The sequence below is a fragment of the Crocuta crocuta genome, unplaced genomic scaffold (assembly GCF_008692635.1).
Source record: "Crocuta crocuta isolate KB4526 unplaced genomic scaffold, BGI_CrCroc_1.0 scaffold44, whole genome shotgun sequence".
Lineage (NCBI taxonomy): Eukaryota > Metazoa > Chordata > Mammalia > Carnivora > Hyaenidae > Crocuta > Crocuta crocuta.
Genome location: NW_027530179.1, coordinates 5,738,655 through 5,754,190, shown reverse-complemented (window position 1 = coordinate 5,754,190; position 15,536 = coordinate 5,738,655). Strand labels below are relative to the sequence as shown.

The 15,536-nt window shown below is 55.7% G+C and overlaps 2 protein-coding genes across 2 annotated transcripts in view; one reads left to right on the top strand and one right to left on the bottom strand.

The window, feature by feature from the left end:
- Positions 1-1,437: 1,437 nt before the first annotated feature.
- GNMT (glycine N-methyltransferase) lies at positions 1,438-4,184 on the top strand. Its single transcript, XM_077764783.1, is given in 7 exon segments — positions 1,438-1,553; positions 1,555-1,632; positions 2,473-2,600; positions 3,008-3,124; positions 3,339-3,481; positions 3,586-3,707; positions 3,791-4,184. Coding segments are annotated over 7 exon segments (843 nt in total). The 5' UTR covers positions 1,438-1,470; the 3' UTR covers positions 3,963-4,184.
- Positions 4,185-4,310: 126 nt separating this feature from the next.
- The window catches only part of PEX6 (peroxisomal biogenesis factor 6), an 11,502-nt gene continuing 276 nt past the window's right edge, over positions 4,311-15,536 (bottom strand). Inside the window, exons 2-18 of the mRNA XM_077764939.1 lie at positions 14,807-15,536; positions 13,186-13,349; positions 12,629-12,712; positions 9,320-9,422; positions 9,100-9,233; positions 8,344-8,455; positions 7,775-7,983; positions 7,159-7,354; positions 6,892-6,968; positions 6,617-6,749; positions 6,330-6,535; positions 6,143-6,204; positions 5,798-5,906; positions 5,440-5,556; positions 5,238-5,315; positions 4,954-5,093; positions 4,311-4,771 (exon numbers count right to left, since the gene is read on the bottom strand). Of these exons, the coding sequence (XP_077621065.1) occupies positions 4,635-4,771; positions 4,954-5,093; positions 5,238-5,315; positions 5,440-5,556; positions 5,798-5,906; positions 6,143-6,204; positions 6,330-6,535; positions 6,617-6,749; positions 6,892-6,968; positions 7,159-7,354; positions 7,775-7,983; positions 8,344-8,455; positions 9,100-9,233; positions 9,320-9,422; positions 12,629-12,712; positions 13,186-13,349; positions 14,807-15,536 (2,791 nt within the window). The 3' untranslated portion in view covers positions 4,311-4,634. The remainder of the gene's footprint in view (positions 4,772-4,953; positions 5,094-5,237; positions 5,316-5,439; positions 5,557-5,797; positions 5,907-6,142; positions 6,205-6,329; positions 6,536-6,616; positions 6,750-6,891; positions 6,969-7,158; positions 7,355-7,774; positions 7,984-8,343; positions 8,456-9,099; positions 9,234-9,319; positions 9,423-12,628; positions 12,713-13,185; positions 13,350-14,806) is intronic.

The window sequence follows — 15,536 nt, the reverse complement described above, 5'->3', positions numbered from 1 at the left end:
GAGGTTCATAAGATCCAGTACAGAGTCAGGCTCTGCACTGACAGCATGGAGCCCGCTTGGGATTCTCTCTCTCCTCTCTGTGCTCCTCCCCCTCTCAAAAATAAATATATAAACTTAAAAAATGATTATATGATCTTTGGGGTTCCCCCAGCTCCCAGATTCTACAGCTAATAAAAGAGGGAGAGGAGGGGAGCCTCCTTTGTTCTAAACTCTATACTTAGCTCTTTCTGAAGCCAGACAAACAAAGGTAGGTGGGGAAGGCTGTTCTCGCTGTCTTGGGCTTCACTGGGTGGTATCATATTGCCAAATCCACCTCAGTCCAGTGTCGTGTCCTAGGAAAAGAACTTCTGCTTTGAGGAAGAAGGCTAGATGTATAACCAAACCAAAGGGCCAATTTATGAAGCGACAGCGAACATCACAGCAAGGGCATGGAGCACTTCCACCCCCAACCCTGGACTTCCCACCCTGTGGGTACCTCCATGGAAAGCACATAGTGTTTAAAAAAGTAAAATTGGGGTGATTGAGTGGCTCAGTCGGTTAAGCATCCGACTTCAGCTCAGGTCATGATCTCCTGGTCTGTGGGTTCGAACCCCGTATCGGGCTCTGTGCTGACAGCCAACTCAGAGCCTGGAGCCTGCTTCGGATTCCGTGTCTCCCTCTCTCTCTGGCCCTCCCATGATCATGCTCTGTCTCTGTCTCTCAATGATAAATAAACGTTAAAAAAAAAAAAAAAGATGTCCAGGATTCCATAAAAAAATATTTGAAAAAAAAAAAATCTTTAAAAAGTGTTTAAAAAAAATTTTCTTTTTTTGGTAGAAATGCTGGGGATCGAACAGGGGCCTCAAACAGCAGAAAGCGCTTTAAGAAACATGCCAGTCGGTGTAGCATTGGGAGGAAAGGCCTGACTCCACATGACGCGGCTCAGGGAAATGCTTGATGCGGCACCTCCAGGACCGATGGGCTAGAACTGCTCTTGAACTTGGGTGGCCAGACTAGCATTATCCCCAGTTATTCCCTATTCATCCCTTTTCTGGCTGACCAGGCCCTCTTTCAGCTGGAAGATTCTTTAGATATGCTAATTCTTTCTCTGGGGACGGTCCAGTCCCTGGCGCTGAGCTCCCTGTGGACTGTGGAGCTTCCTTTTCCCCCCACAGCTTGGGTAGGGGTGGAGTGGGCGATCTCACAGTTCCCACCTCTTCTTGCCCCTCCCCAGTCCTCCTGAGACCGGCTTAAGAGAGTAGAGGGCTGGAAGGGCCCTTTCCCGCCACGGGATCGCCCAGAGGGCTAGATCTTCCCGCCGGCCAGAAGGGCTGCTCCAAATCTCCCAGCTGCGCGCTCCCGGCCGCTGGGAGCCCCGCAGGGGCGTGTCCCCGCGCTCACCTGCCATTGGACAGGTGGGGCGGCTCGGCCTCGGGCAGGGCCGTACTATAAATGCGGAGCCGGCGGCCGCGGAGCCAGGCACGCTGCACGATGGTGGACAGTGTGTACCGCACCCGCTCCCTGGGGGTGGCGGCCGAAGGGCTCCCGGACCAGTACGCGGACGGAGAGGCGGCANGAGTACAAGGCCTGGCTGCTCGGGCTGCTGCGCCAGCACGGCTGCCAGCGGGTGCTCGACGTGGCCTGCGGCACCGGGTGAGCCGGGGCAGGGGGCCAGGGAGCCGCTGGGTCGGCTTTGGAGGGGGTGGGTGTGGGGGACCTCGGCCGGGTTGGTCCGGCAGCCTCTACCTGCGACCCGCGGCCGGCCGGGGGGCGGGACGAAGGAGCAGAGCGGACGGGAGGAGGGGCTGAAGACACCCAGGGTGAGAGGGGGCGTGTAGGCACCGCAGGGTGGGGACGCAGGGTGGGACCTGCCGGTTGGCCGGGGAGGGCAGCGGCGAGCCAGACCGGGTCCTGGCTCGGGTCCTGGCTGCAGAATTGCTCCCGAGTGATGGCCTTGGGCAGTGCTAACAGTTAACATTTGTTCAATATTTGCCCGCGCGTCGCGCTGTGCCAGGAGCTTTTGATACATCCGTTTTTAAGATCCTCACACAACCTCATGGGGTCAGGAGTGAACCCCATTTACAGTTGTGGAAATCAGAGGAGGGAAGGCCCTCTACCTAGTGGAGAGGAGATTCAGACAAACCACCATGCTGTACTACCTCCTCTGCACAGGTTCCTAAATTCCAGGAGCCTCTTTGCCCCATCTCTCAAGTGGGGATAACACTGTCTACCTCACGGGGTTGCCATGAGGATTCTAGCACATTTATTGAGTGCCCGGCTCTGAAGAGATGCTAGAAACCAAAACCCTGAATTTGCTACCTGGTGATAAATCGATTTGCCAGGTCATTTGAGGTCAGTGGAGAAGGCCTAAGGAGAGGAAGGAGAGCCATGGTCTCAAGAGTGGAGGAGACAGAAGTGCCCCGCACAGGGCCTCCTCGCCTTCCCGGACCCCCTGACTGCCCCTCTTGGCCTCTGGTCTCTGACTCTGCGCAGGGTGGACTCCATCATGCTGGTGGAAGAGGGCTTCACCGTGACCAGTGTGGATGCCAGTGACAAGATGCTGAAGTACGCGCTTAAAGAGCGCTGGAACCGGCGGCATGAACCGGCCTTCGACAAGTGGGGTATGCAGGCCCAGTCAGGCCCTCTCCACCCAGCCCCCAGGGACTCGGGACTCTCTGCCCTGGGCTCCTACAGCTCCTGTGCTGGGGTGCTTTGTTTTCCTTAAGGAGACACCAAAATCGCTTTCATTTCCCTGGGAAGGGAGGCTTGCGCACCAGAATGAGGTTTCTGGTCATGAGTCTTCTCCCTCCTCCCAAATAAACACCCAGAAGCACAGAGCCATTCTTCCCAACCCTGGCTTCCTCCTCCCTTTCACTCTCGCAGGTCCATAGCGATCTCCTCTCTCTAACTGGGTAGGGAATCCCTGTGTGTCTTGAAGGGGAAACTGAGGCAGGGTCGCACTTGGTGGAGGTGAGTGCTGCTGGGGCCATGGTGCCACCCTGATCCCTCTCCTCCTTCCTGGTCCCAGTCATTGAAGAAGCCAACTGGATGACTCTGGACAAAGATGTGCCCCAGCCACCAGGGGGCGGCTTTGATGCTGTCATCTGCCTTGGCAATAGTTTTGCCCACTTGCCAGACTGCAGAGGTGAGAGAGGGTGTGTGGCCTTGGGCATGGCTCTTGCTTTGAGCTAGGCTCCTTTCCGCAGACCCCTGGGTGCCCGCTCTCCTGACAGGGCAGACTCTGTTTTCTGCTCCTCTCTGCCTTGGCATCTGTATCCCTGGGGAGGAGAAAGATGGGAGGGAGACTGGGGCTCAGAGCCCTGGCAGATGCAGCCTCTCTGCCCCTGCCCGGAGCTCAGGAGACCAGAGTGAGCACCGACTGGCACTGAGGAACATCGCGAGCATGGTGCGGTCTGGGGGCCTGCTGGTCATCGATCATCGCAACTACGACCACATCCTCAGCACAGGCTGTGCACCCCCAGGGAAGAACATCTACTATAAGGTGGGGCCCCTGGGGGTGGGGGTCCCACAGTGGGGGGTGTGATCCTGTGGTCCGGGCCCCACAGTGGTTGCAGAGGCTAATGCAGCCTGCGTCGCCACCTACAGAGTGACTTGACCAAGGACATCACAACATCGGTGCTGACAGTGAACAACAAGGCCCACATGGTGACCCTGGACTACACGGTGCAGGTGCCGGGGGCTGGCCAGGATGGTTCTCCTGGTTTGAGGTACCCACGCGGCTTGGGCAGGGGTGAGGAGGGGTGGTGCCGAGGCCACTGGCCCTCATGATTGGTTGGCGGCTCTGTTACAGTAAGTTCCGGCTCTCCTACTACCCACACTGTTTGGCTTCCTTCACGGAGTTGCTCCGAGCAGCCTTCGGGGGCAAATGCCAGCACAGCGTCCTGGGTGACTTCAAGCCTTACAAGCCTGGCCAGGCCTACATCCCTTGCTATTTCATCCATGTGCTCAAGAGGACGGACTGAGTGCTGAGCATGGCCTCTCCTCCTACAACCGTCTGCCCAGGCACTCCCAGATCTGTCTGGGGAGGTGGAGACTGGCAGCCCCATACCAAGCTTAGCCAATCCCCCCCTCCTCCCGCCCCGGCAGACCCTCGGGGTGTGGGGAGGGGCAGACTGCTGCTGGGGCTACAGGGATTTGGGTTCAGGCAAATGGAAGTGTGAGCAATATAGTCTGTGCCTTTTTCAGTTCCTGCATGCCTGGTGTTCATATCAGAAGGATCCTGTGGGGCCCTCCTGTTCTCCCCTGGGGCCCACTCCTTCCACAATCTTGCTCTTCCCCATGACGCCCTTTCAGACCACAACCAGCAGGGGGCAGCATGTGTTTTATTTTCAGCCAAGATTGGACTCTCTGGGTGCCCCATCCCCAGAACTCTAGGCCCGAGCCCCTTCTTCTGAGCAGAGCCTCTTTAGTCTTGGAGCTGGAGCTGGGCCTGGCAGGACGAACAGGTAGGCAGGGAATGATGCCCTTTGAGCTCTTGCGGGGCTCCTCGGCACCTAGGGTATCTCCTGGAGGTAGGCCGACTTTGGGTGCAACAGCAGCACGCTGGGAAAGAGCCCCTTGCTCTCTCAGGTCTCTGTGGGGATACCTAAGTACCTTTAGCCACTGTGAGCAGGGTCCTGGATTGCAGGAGGCTCCTAGCAGGCGGCAAACTTGCGCTGGATGCGCTTGTACCGGAGCAGCTCCTGCTCGCTGACCGAGGGCTGCAGCCGGGCAGCGGCCTGCAGCAGGTCCTCCATGGTGAGAAGCAGTGCTGAGCTTCCGGGCTCCAGCCCTGAGGTGTGACAGGGGGCAACAGAGGCCGTGGTTTATGTCTGAGGAGGGCGGAGCCCTGGGTTGGGCATCTTCTTGCCCAGAGTCCCCCAAAAGTCAACAGACCCTCCTCTGAGATCTTAGGACCAGGCCTGGTTCCCATTTGCTCTTTGGTTGACCTCTGGGGGCTTGCAAATGGCTCACCTTCCTCCAGGTCCCGAACCCTGCGTTTGAGGGCAGCTGTCATGGCATCAGAGCAGAGGGAGTAGAGGTCTGCGCCCGTCAGCTGGGGAGGGCAGCGATCCAGCACGCTCACCAAGCTCACAGAGGGCTCTAGCTTGAATCTGTTGTGCAGATACAGGAAAGGAAAGAAACGGTTTTACCTGGCGTCAGGAGGCATCCCTGACCAGGTCATTCTGCATGTTGCATTTATCCCCTGACCGGCCCAAGGCCCAAGCCCTCTGGGAGCCTCCCCCTAACAGGCGTACTTGCGCGTGATGGCACTCAGAACACGTAGCTGGGAGGCGCGGTCCTCGCTCACCCCCACAAACACCAGCTTGTCAAATCTTTAGGGAAATAGGTGGGCATTAGGGTCAGGGAACCCAGCATGAGGGTGGAGGAGGCACAGGCGGGGGGTCAGGGGACAGACCCCAGTGGGCCCGGTAGAGGTGAGAGGTACAAGGTGCACACCTGCCAGGCCGCAGAAGGGCAGGGTCCAGGAGGTCTGGTCTGTTGGTGGCCCCAATCACAAACACGTCTCGAGTGCTGTGAAGCCCATCCAGCTCGGCCAGGAGCTGAGACACCACCCTGCAAATGAGGACATGAAGGCAGGAGAGTCCCTGGGCCTTCCTCAGCCCCTGCCCTCCCGGTGGTGGGAGGTCTCCACAGGGCCACCTGCCCGGCTGTGCCCTGTATACCCCTCCAGGCAGGCCCCCCATTCCCCTCAACGTCCCCCACCCAGGACCTCTTTGGGTGCTGAAGACTGTTGCAACCTGCCTCCCGTCCCTCTGTCTTGGGCCCCACACCCCATCGTGGCTCAGACCCCCACCTGTCCATCACACCTCCAGAGTCTCCACTTCGCCCCCGGCTTGGAGCCAGGGAGTCTAGTTCATCAAAGAAGATAATGCATGGAGCCGCAGCCCTGGCCCTGGCGAACACTGAGGAGAGAAAGGGACACACGGGAGGGAGAGCCTCAGGTGGGGCTGAAGTCCGGAGATTGGGGAGGGAAAGCCAGGTGTGACAATTCATTACTCGGGGATTCTGGGCAGGTCCTTTGTGGAAAAGACCATGAGACTTAGGAAAGACCAAGAGCCGCCTGGGATGGTGGTGGGCAGCACAAGGGCCATCGGGGTTTGGGAAGGGCTAGAAGCTGGGCCCCTCCTCACCCACTCACCTTCCCGCACATTCTCCTCGCTTTGGCCCACATACATGTTGATCAGCTCGGGCCCCTTCACGCTGAAGGAGAGAATATCTGTCAGATGAGTAAATGCACAAATGACCTCTCAGCCAGCCCCTCCTGCCGGCCAGCCTGATGCAGCCCCCGGTTTGCCCACCATCCCTTCCACACCCCCCCTCGCCACCTGAGGAACGTAAGGCTGCATTCGGTGGCTACTGCCTTGGCCAGGAGGGTCTTGCCAGTGCCAGGCGGCCCATGGAGCAGAAGGCCCGAGCGCCTCAGGCCCAGGCTCAGCAGCTCTGGGTGCTCTAGAGGGAGCTGAATGGTCTCCAGAATCTCCTTCTTCACCTCCTGCAGCCCGCCCACATCATGCCAGGACACGGAGGGGATCTAGGAGACGGAAAGGGCGTGGTTGGGGATATGGTGGTGGAGAGAGCGGCTGTCCTACCTCCAAGGACCTGGAGGCTCTACCTTGGGGGCTCCAATGGCCTGGGAGTGAGCTGCCTGCAGCTGCTCCAGGGCCTGCCCGAAATCCTCGGCCAAGAGGGGAAAGCCAGCGGCGCACAGCTCCCCCTCATCCTCCTCACTCAAGCCGCCTGCTGAGCTGCAAAGAGAAGCCCGGGAAGGCCTCTGGAGGACCTGACGTGCAGCATCCTTCCCATCGGGGTCCCGGTTCCTCTCCCCCAGCCCCCACCCACCCAGAATTCCTCTTGCCTCCTTTTCCCTCCTGTGCCCAGGTTCCTTACCCCAAGTTCTTGATCCGGGTACAGGCTGCCCGGCTGCTGTGGGTCAAAAGGGCATAGAGATCCCCTACCACAAAGCCCTAGGGAACCGCAGGAAAGGACCCATGAGCAGACCACGGTAGGCAGGAACCCTCAGGGGGCCAGTCCCCCGGCCCACGCAGAGGCCCGCGGTTGAAGCCTCAGGGTTCTCTACCCTCACTTGCAGGGCAGCCGGACAGGACCCCCGTGGCAGAGAAGGCGGGGAGGCCCGTGGCCTGCCTCCGTACTCACCGCACACCGCCGGGCCAGCTGTGGCAGGTTCACCTCTTGGCCCAGCGGGAGGTGGGCAGTGAGGGCCCGCAGGACACTGAGCCGCTGCCCCTCTGACAGCACAGGCACCTCCAGCTCGTGAGGAAATGCCATCTGCACGTCGGCAGGCAGGTCCTGGGCCTTGCTCGTGGTGGCCACAACCATCAGCGGCGGGCAGCTGCGGACAGAGCGGGTGCTGAGGGCGAGGATGCCTGACACTGTCCTGTCAGGAGGCTGGTGCAGTGGGGCAGGGAGGGGGGGGGGGTCCTGGGCTGGCCGAGGGGGGCGAGCGCCCTAAAGCTTCCGGGATGGGGCTCCATGGGCATGCCTTGAGAGGGGCTCCTGTGCTTCCCCCCTCACACAGGGAGCTCACTGAGGGTAGAGGCTGTGCTTTTTCTCCCACCTAGTGCTCCCCACGAAATACTAGGGACCACATCCTCCTCCCTCTGAATACTGTAAGCTCCTCAGCTCAGGGCCGGCTGGAGAACAGCCAAAGGGGCGGGATGTCTGAGAAGCGGTTGAGGAACAGACACAAAAGGCTGAAGAGAGATGTGGGGGCTGGGCACAGCCCCTTTACAGACCCGGCTCTGTAGAATACCTGGTGAGGGGGTCCTCATCGAGGAGGAGGTGACGCAGGGTGGCCACCACACGGGCGTCCTCACCTAGCCCATCACGGTCCCGACCCAGAAGGTCCACGGCTGTCAGCAACAGAACCACAGGCCGGCAGCGCCGGGCCCGGGAGAAGACGGCCTGCAATTTTGTCTCCACGGCCCCGCTACTGTCTGCACAGAGGCTGGAGCAGGGCACCTGGGGAGGAGGCCCCGGTGGTGTGTGAGCACAGGGCAGCTGTGACTGAGGCGGGAATGGCGGGGAGTGGAGCCAGAAGAGGCAGGCCATCTCTTTTTCGAGAGCGGGGATGAGGGAGGAGGTGACACCGGCCAAGTTCCACCTCTTCTTTACCCTAACTTCATTCCCTGGACTGTCCATCAAAATCTTCACACCCCTGTTTGAAAGTCTCTTAGTAGTTGTGAATCATGGGAATCTGCCTGACCAACTGGCCCGCTGGGCTGAGGTGTGGGGGCCAGACCGTGTGGGGGGTGGGGAGGGGAGAGGGTGAATCTGGGCTAGGGAGATGTGGTTGGGGTTCTACTCTGCAGGTACCCTCACCTTCAGTAGGTGGAGGCTGAGGCGGCTGCAGGCTGCAGTGACAGCTGTGGTCTTCCCACTGCCCGGGGGACCACGGAGAAGGACACTGCTGGTTCCCGTCAACAGGGCTCCTCTGCAATCAGAGAACAGACACTGTTTACTCCATTCTGGTCAACGTGAAGAGTCCCCAGTAACACAGGGAGCCTTAGATCTAGAAAGCAGACAGGGTGTTTCTCTTGTTTTGAGGCATCCCCCCTCCTCCAGCGCTGTTTCCATATGGTGAAGCTGTCTTTCCCTTACCACCCGTGGTGCTCTGGTGGGAGCAGGCAGCACACCCACCAGGACAATTCCCTTGTCATCAGTGCCTTCAATAAAGCCTTGACTGTTACGTCTGGTCTGGAATGGCGAGGAATTAGGGAAGGGTCTGTGTCTACTCTTAGGCCAATGGTATGAGGAACTGAATCTTTGGGGCCAGGGTGGTGAAGGACACAATGGCTAGTGGGCTCCCCAAGGGGAAGGGCAGACTCAGAGACAGCTGTCTCAGGTAGAGTCTTCCTCCCCAGCTGACCTTGGAGGATGGGGGTTATCCCCAGAAAGAAGCCTAGGAATTTGCTTACAGAAAGGACATGGGCTAGTGGCCCGGGCATACTGGTTTGAGGGAGGTCCACCCAATCCCACTCTCGGCAGCGCATTAGGAACTACTTGTCCAGCCCGCTGACCATCCAGAGATGTTCTGAGCAGGCTTTCCTCACACCCTGGGGCCGCGGCCTCACTCACCCTGGCTGGAGGCGAGGCTTCAGGGCAGCACAGAGCTCAGTCACCAAGGCCTCCAGGCCTGGAGGAGATAAGCTGTTCCAGGGAGTGGATTCTCCTGAAGCGAGCCTTGGAACAGGGCTCAGGGTAGAACCCACCTGTGAAAGGTGGGAGGAAGCTTTAGTGTCTAGAAGTTGTTTCTGCTCCTTTCCCCAGGTCTACTCCGGTCCCCAGGGCCTCTCACCAAGTACAAGGAGGTATGGGCAGTATCTGCCAAGAAGGCGCTGGTCGGCCCATCCAGAGCTTCCCCAAGGGTTTTCTTCACTTTAAAAAACATTTCCCGCCACCTGAAGGAAAGAAGCCCAATGAACCCCAGACCCAGAGCCCATATACACCCCTCCCTAAGGATGAGGTGATTGTCTCAATCATAGAGGTCCCTAGCAGGGACAAATGCAAGAGCAGCATGAGTAACTGACATGCCAGGGGGTGGGGAAGGGGAGAGGAGTAGGGGTAAAAGAAAGCAAATGGGGGGGCGCCTGGGTGGCTCAGTCGGTTAAGCGTTAGACTTCGGCTCGGGTCGTGATCTCACGGTTCGTGGGTTCGAGCCCCACATCGGGCTCTGTGCTGACTGCCGGCTCGGAGCCTGGCGCCTGTTTCAGATTCCGTGTCTCCCTCTCTCTCTCTGATCCTCCCCTGCTCATGCTTTCTCTCTCTCTCTCAAAAATAAATAAAACATTAAAAGAAAAATAGGAAGAGGAAATGTGACTTCCTTTAAAAAAAAAAAAAGCAAGCAAATGGTCTTTCTCATCTCCCAGGCTGGCTGATGCATTTTTGAGGGCAGGCGCTATAACTGTCCTCTACATCCCTCATGACCACCATGAGGGGGTCCCTGGGGGTTTGATTCTCCAGGTGAATGGCCTACCCACCCACTCCAATGGGAGAAGATGCAGCTGCACTAAGCAAGGATCATCTGACCATTTTCTCCGGCTTCAGACTACGGTCTTCCCCTCAAACTCATACCTACCAAGGCCTTCCAAAACCTCAGCATGAAGGGTCCATTGGTTCTTATTCAATAACCCACACAACCTAATTGCAGATTCTTTACTGAAGACATCTAATGATTAATGATTCTCTATTTTGGTTGCACATTAGAACGATCTTCGAAACTTCTGAAAATCAGTATCTCCCACATACTGTATGATTCCATTCAACAGATTGGTAATTGCTGGGGGCTGAGGGATGGAGGGAGTACAGATGACTGCTAATGAGCAGGGGCTTGGGGGTGATGAAAGTGTTCTGGAATTAGATAGTGGTGTTGGTTGCATAACCTTGTGCATCTACTAAAATCCACTGAATTGTGCACCTCAAACATGTGGATTTATGGCATGTGAATTGTATCTCAATTTTTTAAAGTAATCTCTACACCTCACGTGGGGCTTGAATTCATGACCCCGAGATCAAGAATTGCATGTTCTATAGACTGAGCCAGCCCAGTGCCCCATCTCAGTTTTTTAAGTTAGCATTTTTCTCTCCTTTGGAAAAAGTAAAAGGATTTCACGGGCTCCGGCTTCATCTCCATTCTGCTCCAATAGGTCTGAGGGGTTCAGGCTTTTTCCAAAGCCCCCCCCTCCCAGCCATAACTGGGGCCATGCAAGTCACTGCTAGCGTCAGAGTGAATTAGGGCTACTCAGCCTACAGAGTGCAAAGAGGGGAGAGGGTAGTAGTTAGCCCAATCTTCCAGATAAAAATGAACTACTCTCCTCTTTAATACTCAGGTAGAAAGGCAATGACTTGGCCCAGACTTGGGCCTCTTGAAGTTCCAATCAGTGCAAATTCCTGCTCACAGTGTCTTGCAGTCATAAAGCTATTTAGTCTGGCAGCAGAGTGGATTATGTGGGAATAACTCAAGGTGGAGGGGAGAAGCATACCAGACTGGGATTATGAACTCTCCCGATTCATTAGGGTAGGCAGTTGTTGTGGTAAAAACTAGAACATAAGGAAGACTGTGTCTTACTATTGATCAGTATACATGAACAGTGGGTGGGTCTATAACCTGGAATCTCAATCCTGAGTCATAGTGTATGTGATAAGCATGGAATCCAAGGAGGAAAAGCACTGTGGAGGGCTAATTCCATTCCAGGGGTCTCAGGAGCCTCCCAGCAGGGCTTTCCTTACCAGCTCTGGGGGAGGAGGGCTAAAGCCCTCATCTCTATCTGTCCTTAGACCAACCTGCCCACCTTGCTTTCCAGGACCTACTCAGGGGAAGAACCATGTGCTCAGCACCCAGAGGAGAGCCCGGTCGCCACAGGGCCGGAACAGCAGAGATCCAGGAACAGAACAGACTTGCTGGTCTTTCTCAGAAGGGCCCCGTGCCTGCTTTCCTTTGAAGGTACAAAGGGTGGGCATTCTGTAGGCTTCCTACAGAGAGCTAGCTCATAGATAATTTGCTATACTAAATATGGGAGGCAGAAGTGGGGAGTGACTCATATGTGCCAGCCTGGCACTTTCAACGAGGCCCCAGTTGTAGACTTGATTTGGGAGAGCTTAAAGGGGTGCTGTGAGCATCACATGGGGTTACAAAGGGCACTACCAGGCACTTCATCTGAGTACCCCAGCCCCGAGTGAACCAAGCTCAGAACATTGACCGGGTATGAATCAGGTGCTCCAGACAAGGCATCTGCCTTGGCAGAGGACCCAAGCCGACTAGGCCAGAGACCTTGGGCATGCCAACCCTTAAACCTCAGTCCCTTCAGGCTGGTCCCATCACCTCACGGAAATCCCCTGAACACTGGCTTAGTGTGTCTATCAAGTGGTGTTCTCTTAGGACATCTGTAGAGCAAATCAGTCCTGGGGTATCAGGCTACACATGCTCCCCTTTCACATAAAGCCAAAGCAGTCTCTGAATTCTGTGCATCACCATTTTACATGGACCCCCTGTGATCAGAGTCTACAGGGTGGCAAAAGGATGGACTCCCTGTTTTGGGTGCTTGGTTCAGGCTCATTTCATTCCTCTTTATTGAGGAAAAGGCAAAAGGGAAGGCCTCTCAATAACAGCACAATCTCTCTTTCCCCCATTTTGGGAGATAGGATTGAAAAGCGGCATGCGCACATGCCATCGGTTAAGGTAGAAAATCGTAGCTGAGGTCTCTTTATGTTGGGTGTGGCCTGAAACCTGGTCCCAAACAACACTGTGGTTGAGAATGAAAAGCAAGAAAAAAAAAAAAAGAGAGAGAGAGAGATGAAAAGCAAGGAGTCTCATGTTGGTCTAGGTTCTTAAACTTAATGCTTTACATTAACCTATGACCACCCAACAAGTTGAGGCTAAAACACCTGCCAAAAGGAGTAGGCAGTGGCTCTTAATCTTCTTTCAGTCCTGCACCCATTTGAGAACCTGAAGAAAGCATGTGCCTTTTCTCTGGAAAAATATACATGACAACAACAACAGAGGTTTCTTATATACAAAACTACTCCACACAACTTGCGCGGAGGGGATCGTAGGACTCTTGCACCCAGGCTAAGGCTCCCAGCTGTAGGACAGGAGGCAGCTGCGTACCTGGGCAGTTTCTCTGGGCTTCCTTCCAGGACCTCTACTTGCCCAACTGTTGGCACACACAGAACATCCCCTTCTTGGACTGCCCTGCAACACAGCAGTGGCCCCGGTCAGCTCACAGTGAAGGTCAAGAACACGGGCCTGACATATCCCCACGTGTCCACTCCTGACCTGCAGACCACAGGGAGCTACCGCCCACCCAGAGATCCCAAGCAGTTGTCCAGAGAACGTCTGACCTAGAATGAACTGGGGACGGGGAGGGGATGGCAGAGAGGCTGGAAAGGGGGACCAGAGAGCCGTGAGGGGGTGAAGCTGGACCCTGGCTCTTTGGGGGCCCTCTCAATTCAGAGGTTTCTCGGTTTAGAATGTCCAGATCAGCTCATGGTACCAATTTCTCCTCTATGGACTGCCTGCCACACCAAGAGGCAGCTAGCAGCAACACGGCCTAAAATGTGGCTTTGTAAAGTCAAAGGCTCTGTGGAACCTGAATCTAAGGCAGGGAGTAGGAGGAGAGCAACCGGGGTGCACGGCTATCTTCTTGAAAGGGGGAGGCAGCTGACCTGGGTGTCTGAAAGTGCCGGTAAAGAACATGGTCGTAATTTCCATTAGTGCTGTAGTGGGGAGAGGACACAATTTCGATGTGTAACTCTTTGGCAAACAGAGGCCCAGGGAGCACTGAGCAGCTTCTTTTGTCTTCAGGCGTGCTGGAGCCTTCCAGGTACCTCTATTAGAGAAAGAACCACCACCTTATAACCTTCTGCCAAGGAGGCAGGCTCTGCCCTACCTTCACTTCAGCAGCCAATATTTCTATCTGCATCCTCTATCCACCAGGCCTGTGGGAGGGGAGACCTAAGGTAGCAGAGCTGAATACCTAGATCGCTTCCTAGAAACAGAAACCTCTCCTTCTAATGGGCACCTGGAAGAGATTTCTGTCTCTGGCTCCAAAAAGTTCCCCAGTAAAAAGAATCTTTCTGTGATACCTTGAAGTTGGCCCTGAGCCAGTGAAGTGGTAAAGACACTCAATTCCCACAAGCCCTTTGAGTAGCCACCAGGCAAAAACTGGGATTGATATTAACTGGACGTTAGTGGGGACACTCTGAACAGGCTGTGGGAAACAGATATGAATGATCTCAGTAAAGCTGAAAAGACTAGTTCAGCTGAATGAGCTCCAGTCTGAGGACTCCAGGGTTTTTCCTCCATTCAAAAGGAAACCCACACCAGACTCCCATTCATGCATATCTTATATACTTCTTGACATCTTACAGCACTAATTGGCTATGCCAGCATGATCTAACAGAACTTTCTACAGTGACAGAGATGTTATCTGCATGTGCTATTGAGCACTTGAGAGGAGACTAAAGCAACCAAAGAACTGAGTTTTTAATTTTATTTAGTTTTAATTAACTGAAAAAGCCATAATGTGGCTAGTGGCTTCCATATGGGACAGTGCAGGCCTAAACCATACATCTAGGTGCCTCATTAAATATTAGACTATATTTGTCCCCCAAATACAATGATCTTCTTGAAGTAATTTGAAACAAAAACTTCTCTGGGGTATATTCAACAAAATATTAAAACCTAACACTAGGCACTCAAGATAATAAAGAGCCCTCCCCTTCAAGGAATTTACAATATATGAGAATTAGAGTACATAATCATCACAGGGCAGAAAGCAAATACCCTAAGAAAGGTATAAACGCTATAGGAGGAAGTCAAGTTAAATACGTGGTAAGATTATGTAAGGCTTTGAGAAGATGGCATCTTTAGATGGGCTTTGAAAGGAAAGAATGGTAGGATTTTAACCGATGAGGCTACAAGAACAGGAAGGAATTTGAAGTCAAGGATAAGCATGAGCAAAAGCAATATCATCCTCCATATTAGTACAATTCTAATACCCTGCAGCAATTCAACAACTGATTGAGTAGATTAATAGACTGTATATACCTGGTAATTTGACGATGCCTCTCCTTTCCCCTGCATAGAGAAAATCCCTTCCCATGCACCACCACACCATGGAGGGTTATATTTTGATTGCAGGAAATAGATAAAGAAGACTAAGAGGCATTAAGATCTAAGGCGTAAGGGACCTAAATTCTACAGCTCTTTTCTTTCAATTCAGTTGAGGTAAGGAAGAGGGAATAAGGAGGTGGAAGCATTCCTGACCTCAGTCCTGTATCCTACCTGAATTCTGAGCTCTCCCACTTCCAGGGGATCACAGCCGAGATTAAAAGCCAGAGTGGCAGGCACCAGGGCCATTCCGTCAGCGAGGGGCTCTCCGGGCTGCCCAGAGCCAGGTCCCAGTCTTTCAGAGAGGTCCCAGCGAGGCTCTAGGACCTGCACCCTGGCCAAGTGTGGCTGGGAAGTGCTCGACGACTCTCCCGCCCGGCTCACCCACACCCATTCGCCCTGGAAGAGGCCCAGGCTGCGCAGGCAGCTCCGGCTTACCTCCAGTGAATCCCCAGTCCCTCCCAGAACTCCCCGGACCTGCCGGACTGTGCGGTTAACCGCGAAGGAGGACACCACGGGCGGGGGTGGGGGCCGGCTGCTGTCCCCAGCCTCCGGGCCCTGTTTGGCCCGCCCACGGAGCTCAGTTACAGCTAGCCGCGTCCCCGGGCCCAGCAGCCCTTGCAACGCCGGCCGCGTCTCCAGCACCCGCGGTCCGGGCACTGGCAGGGCCTCTCCGCGTCGCACCAGCAGCGGCCCGACTCGCGGTCCGAGTCCAGGCCCCGGCGAGGTGCCAAGCAGCGCCCAGCCCAGCGCCGGAGGCCGCCGCCCGGCCCGCGCCCGCACCCACGCCCCAGAGCCCAGGGCCAGCAGCCGCAGCAGCGAGCGGCTAACCAGCAGCTGCGGGGGCCCGGGACCCTGCTCTTCGGCCCCTGCGCCCGGCCCCTCCAGGGCGGCCACCAGCAGC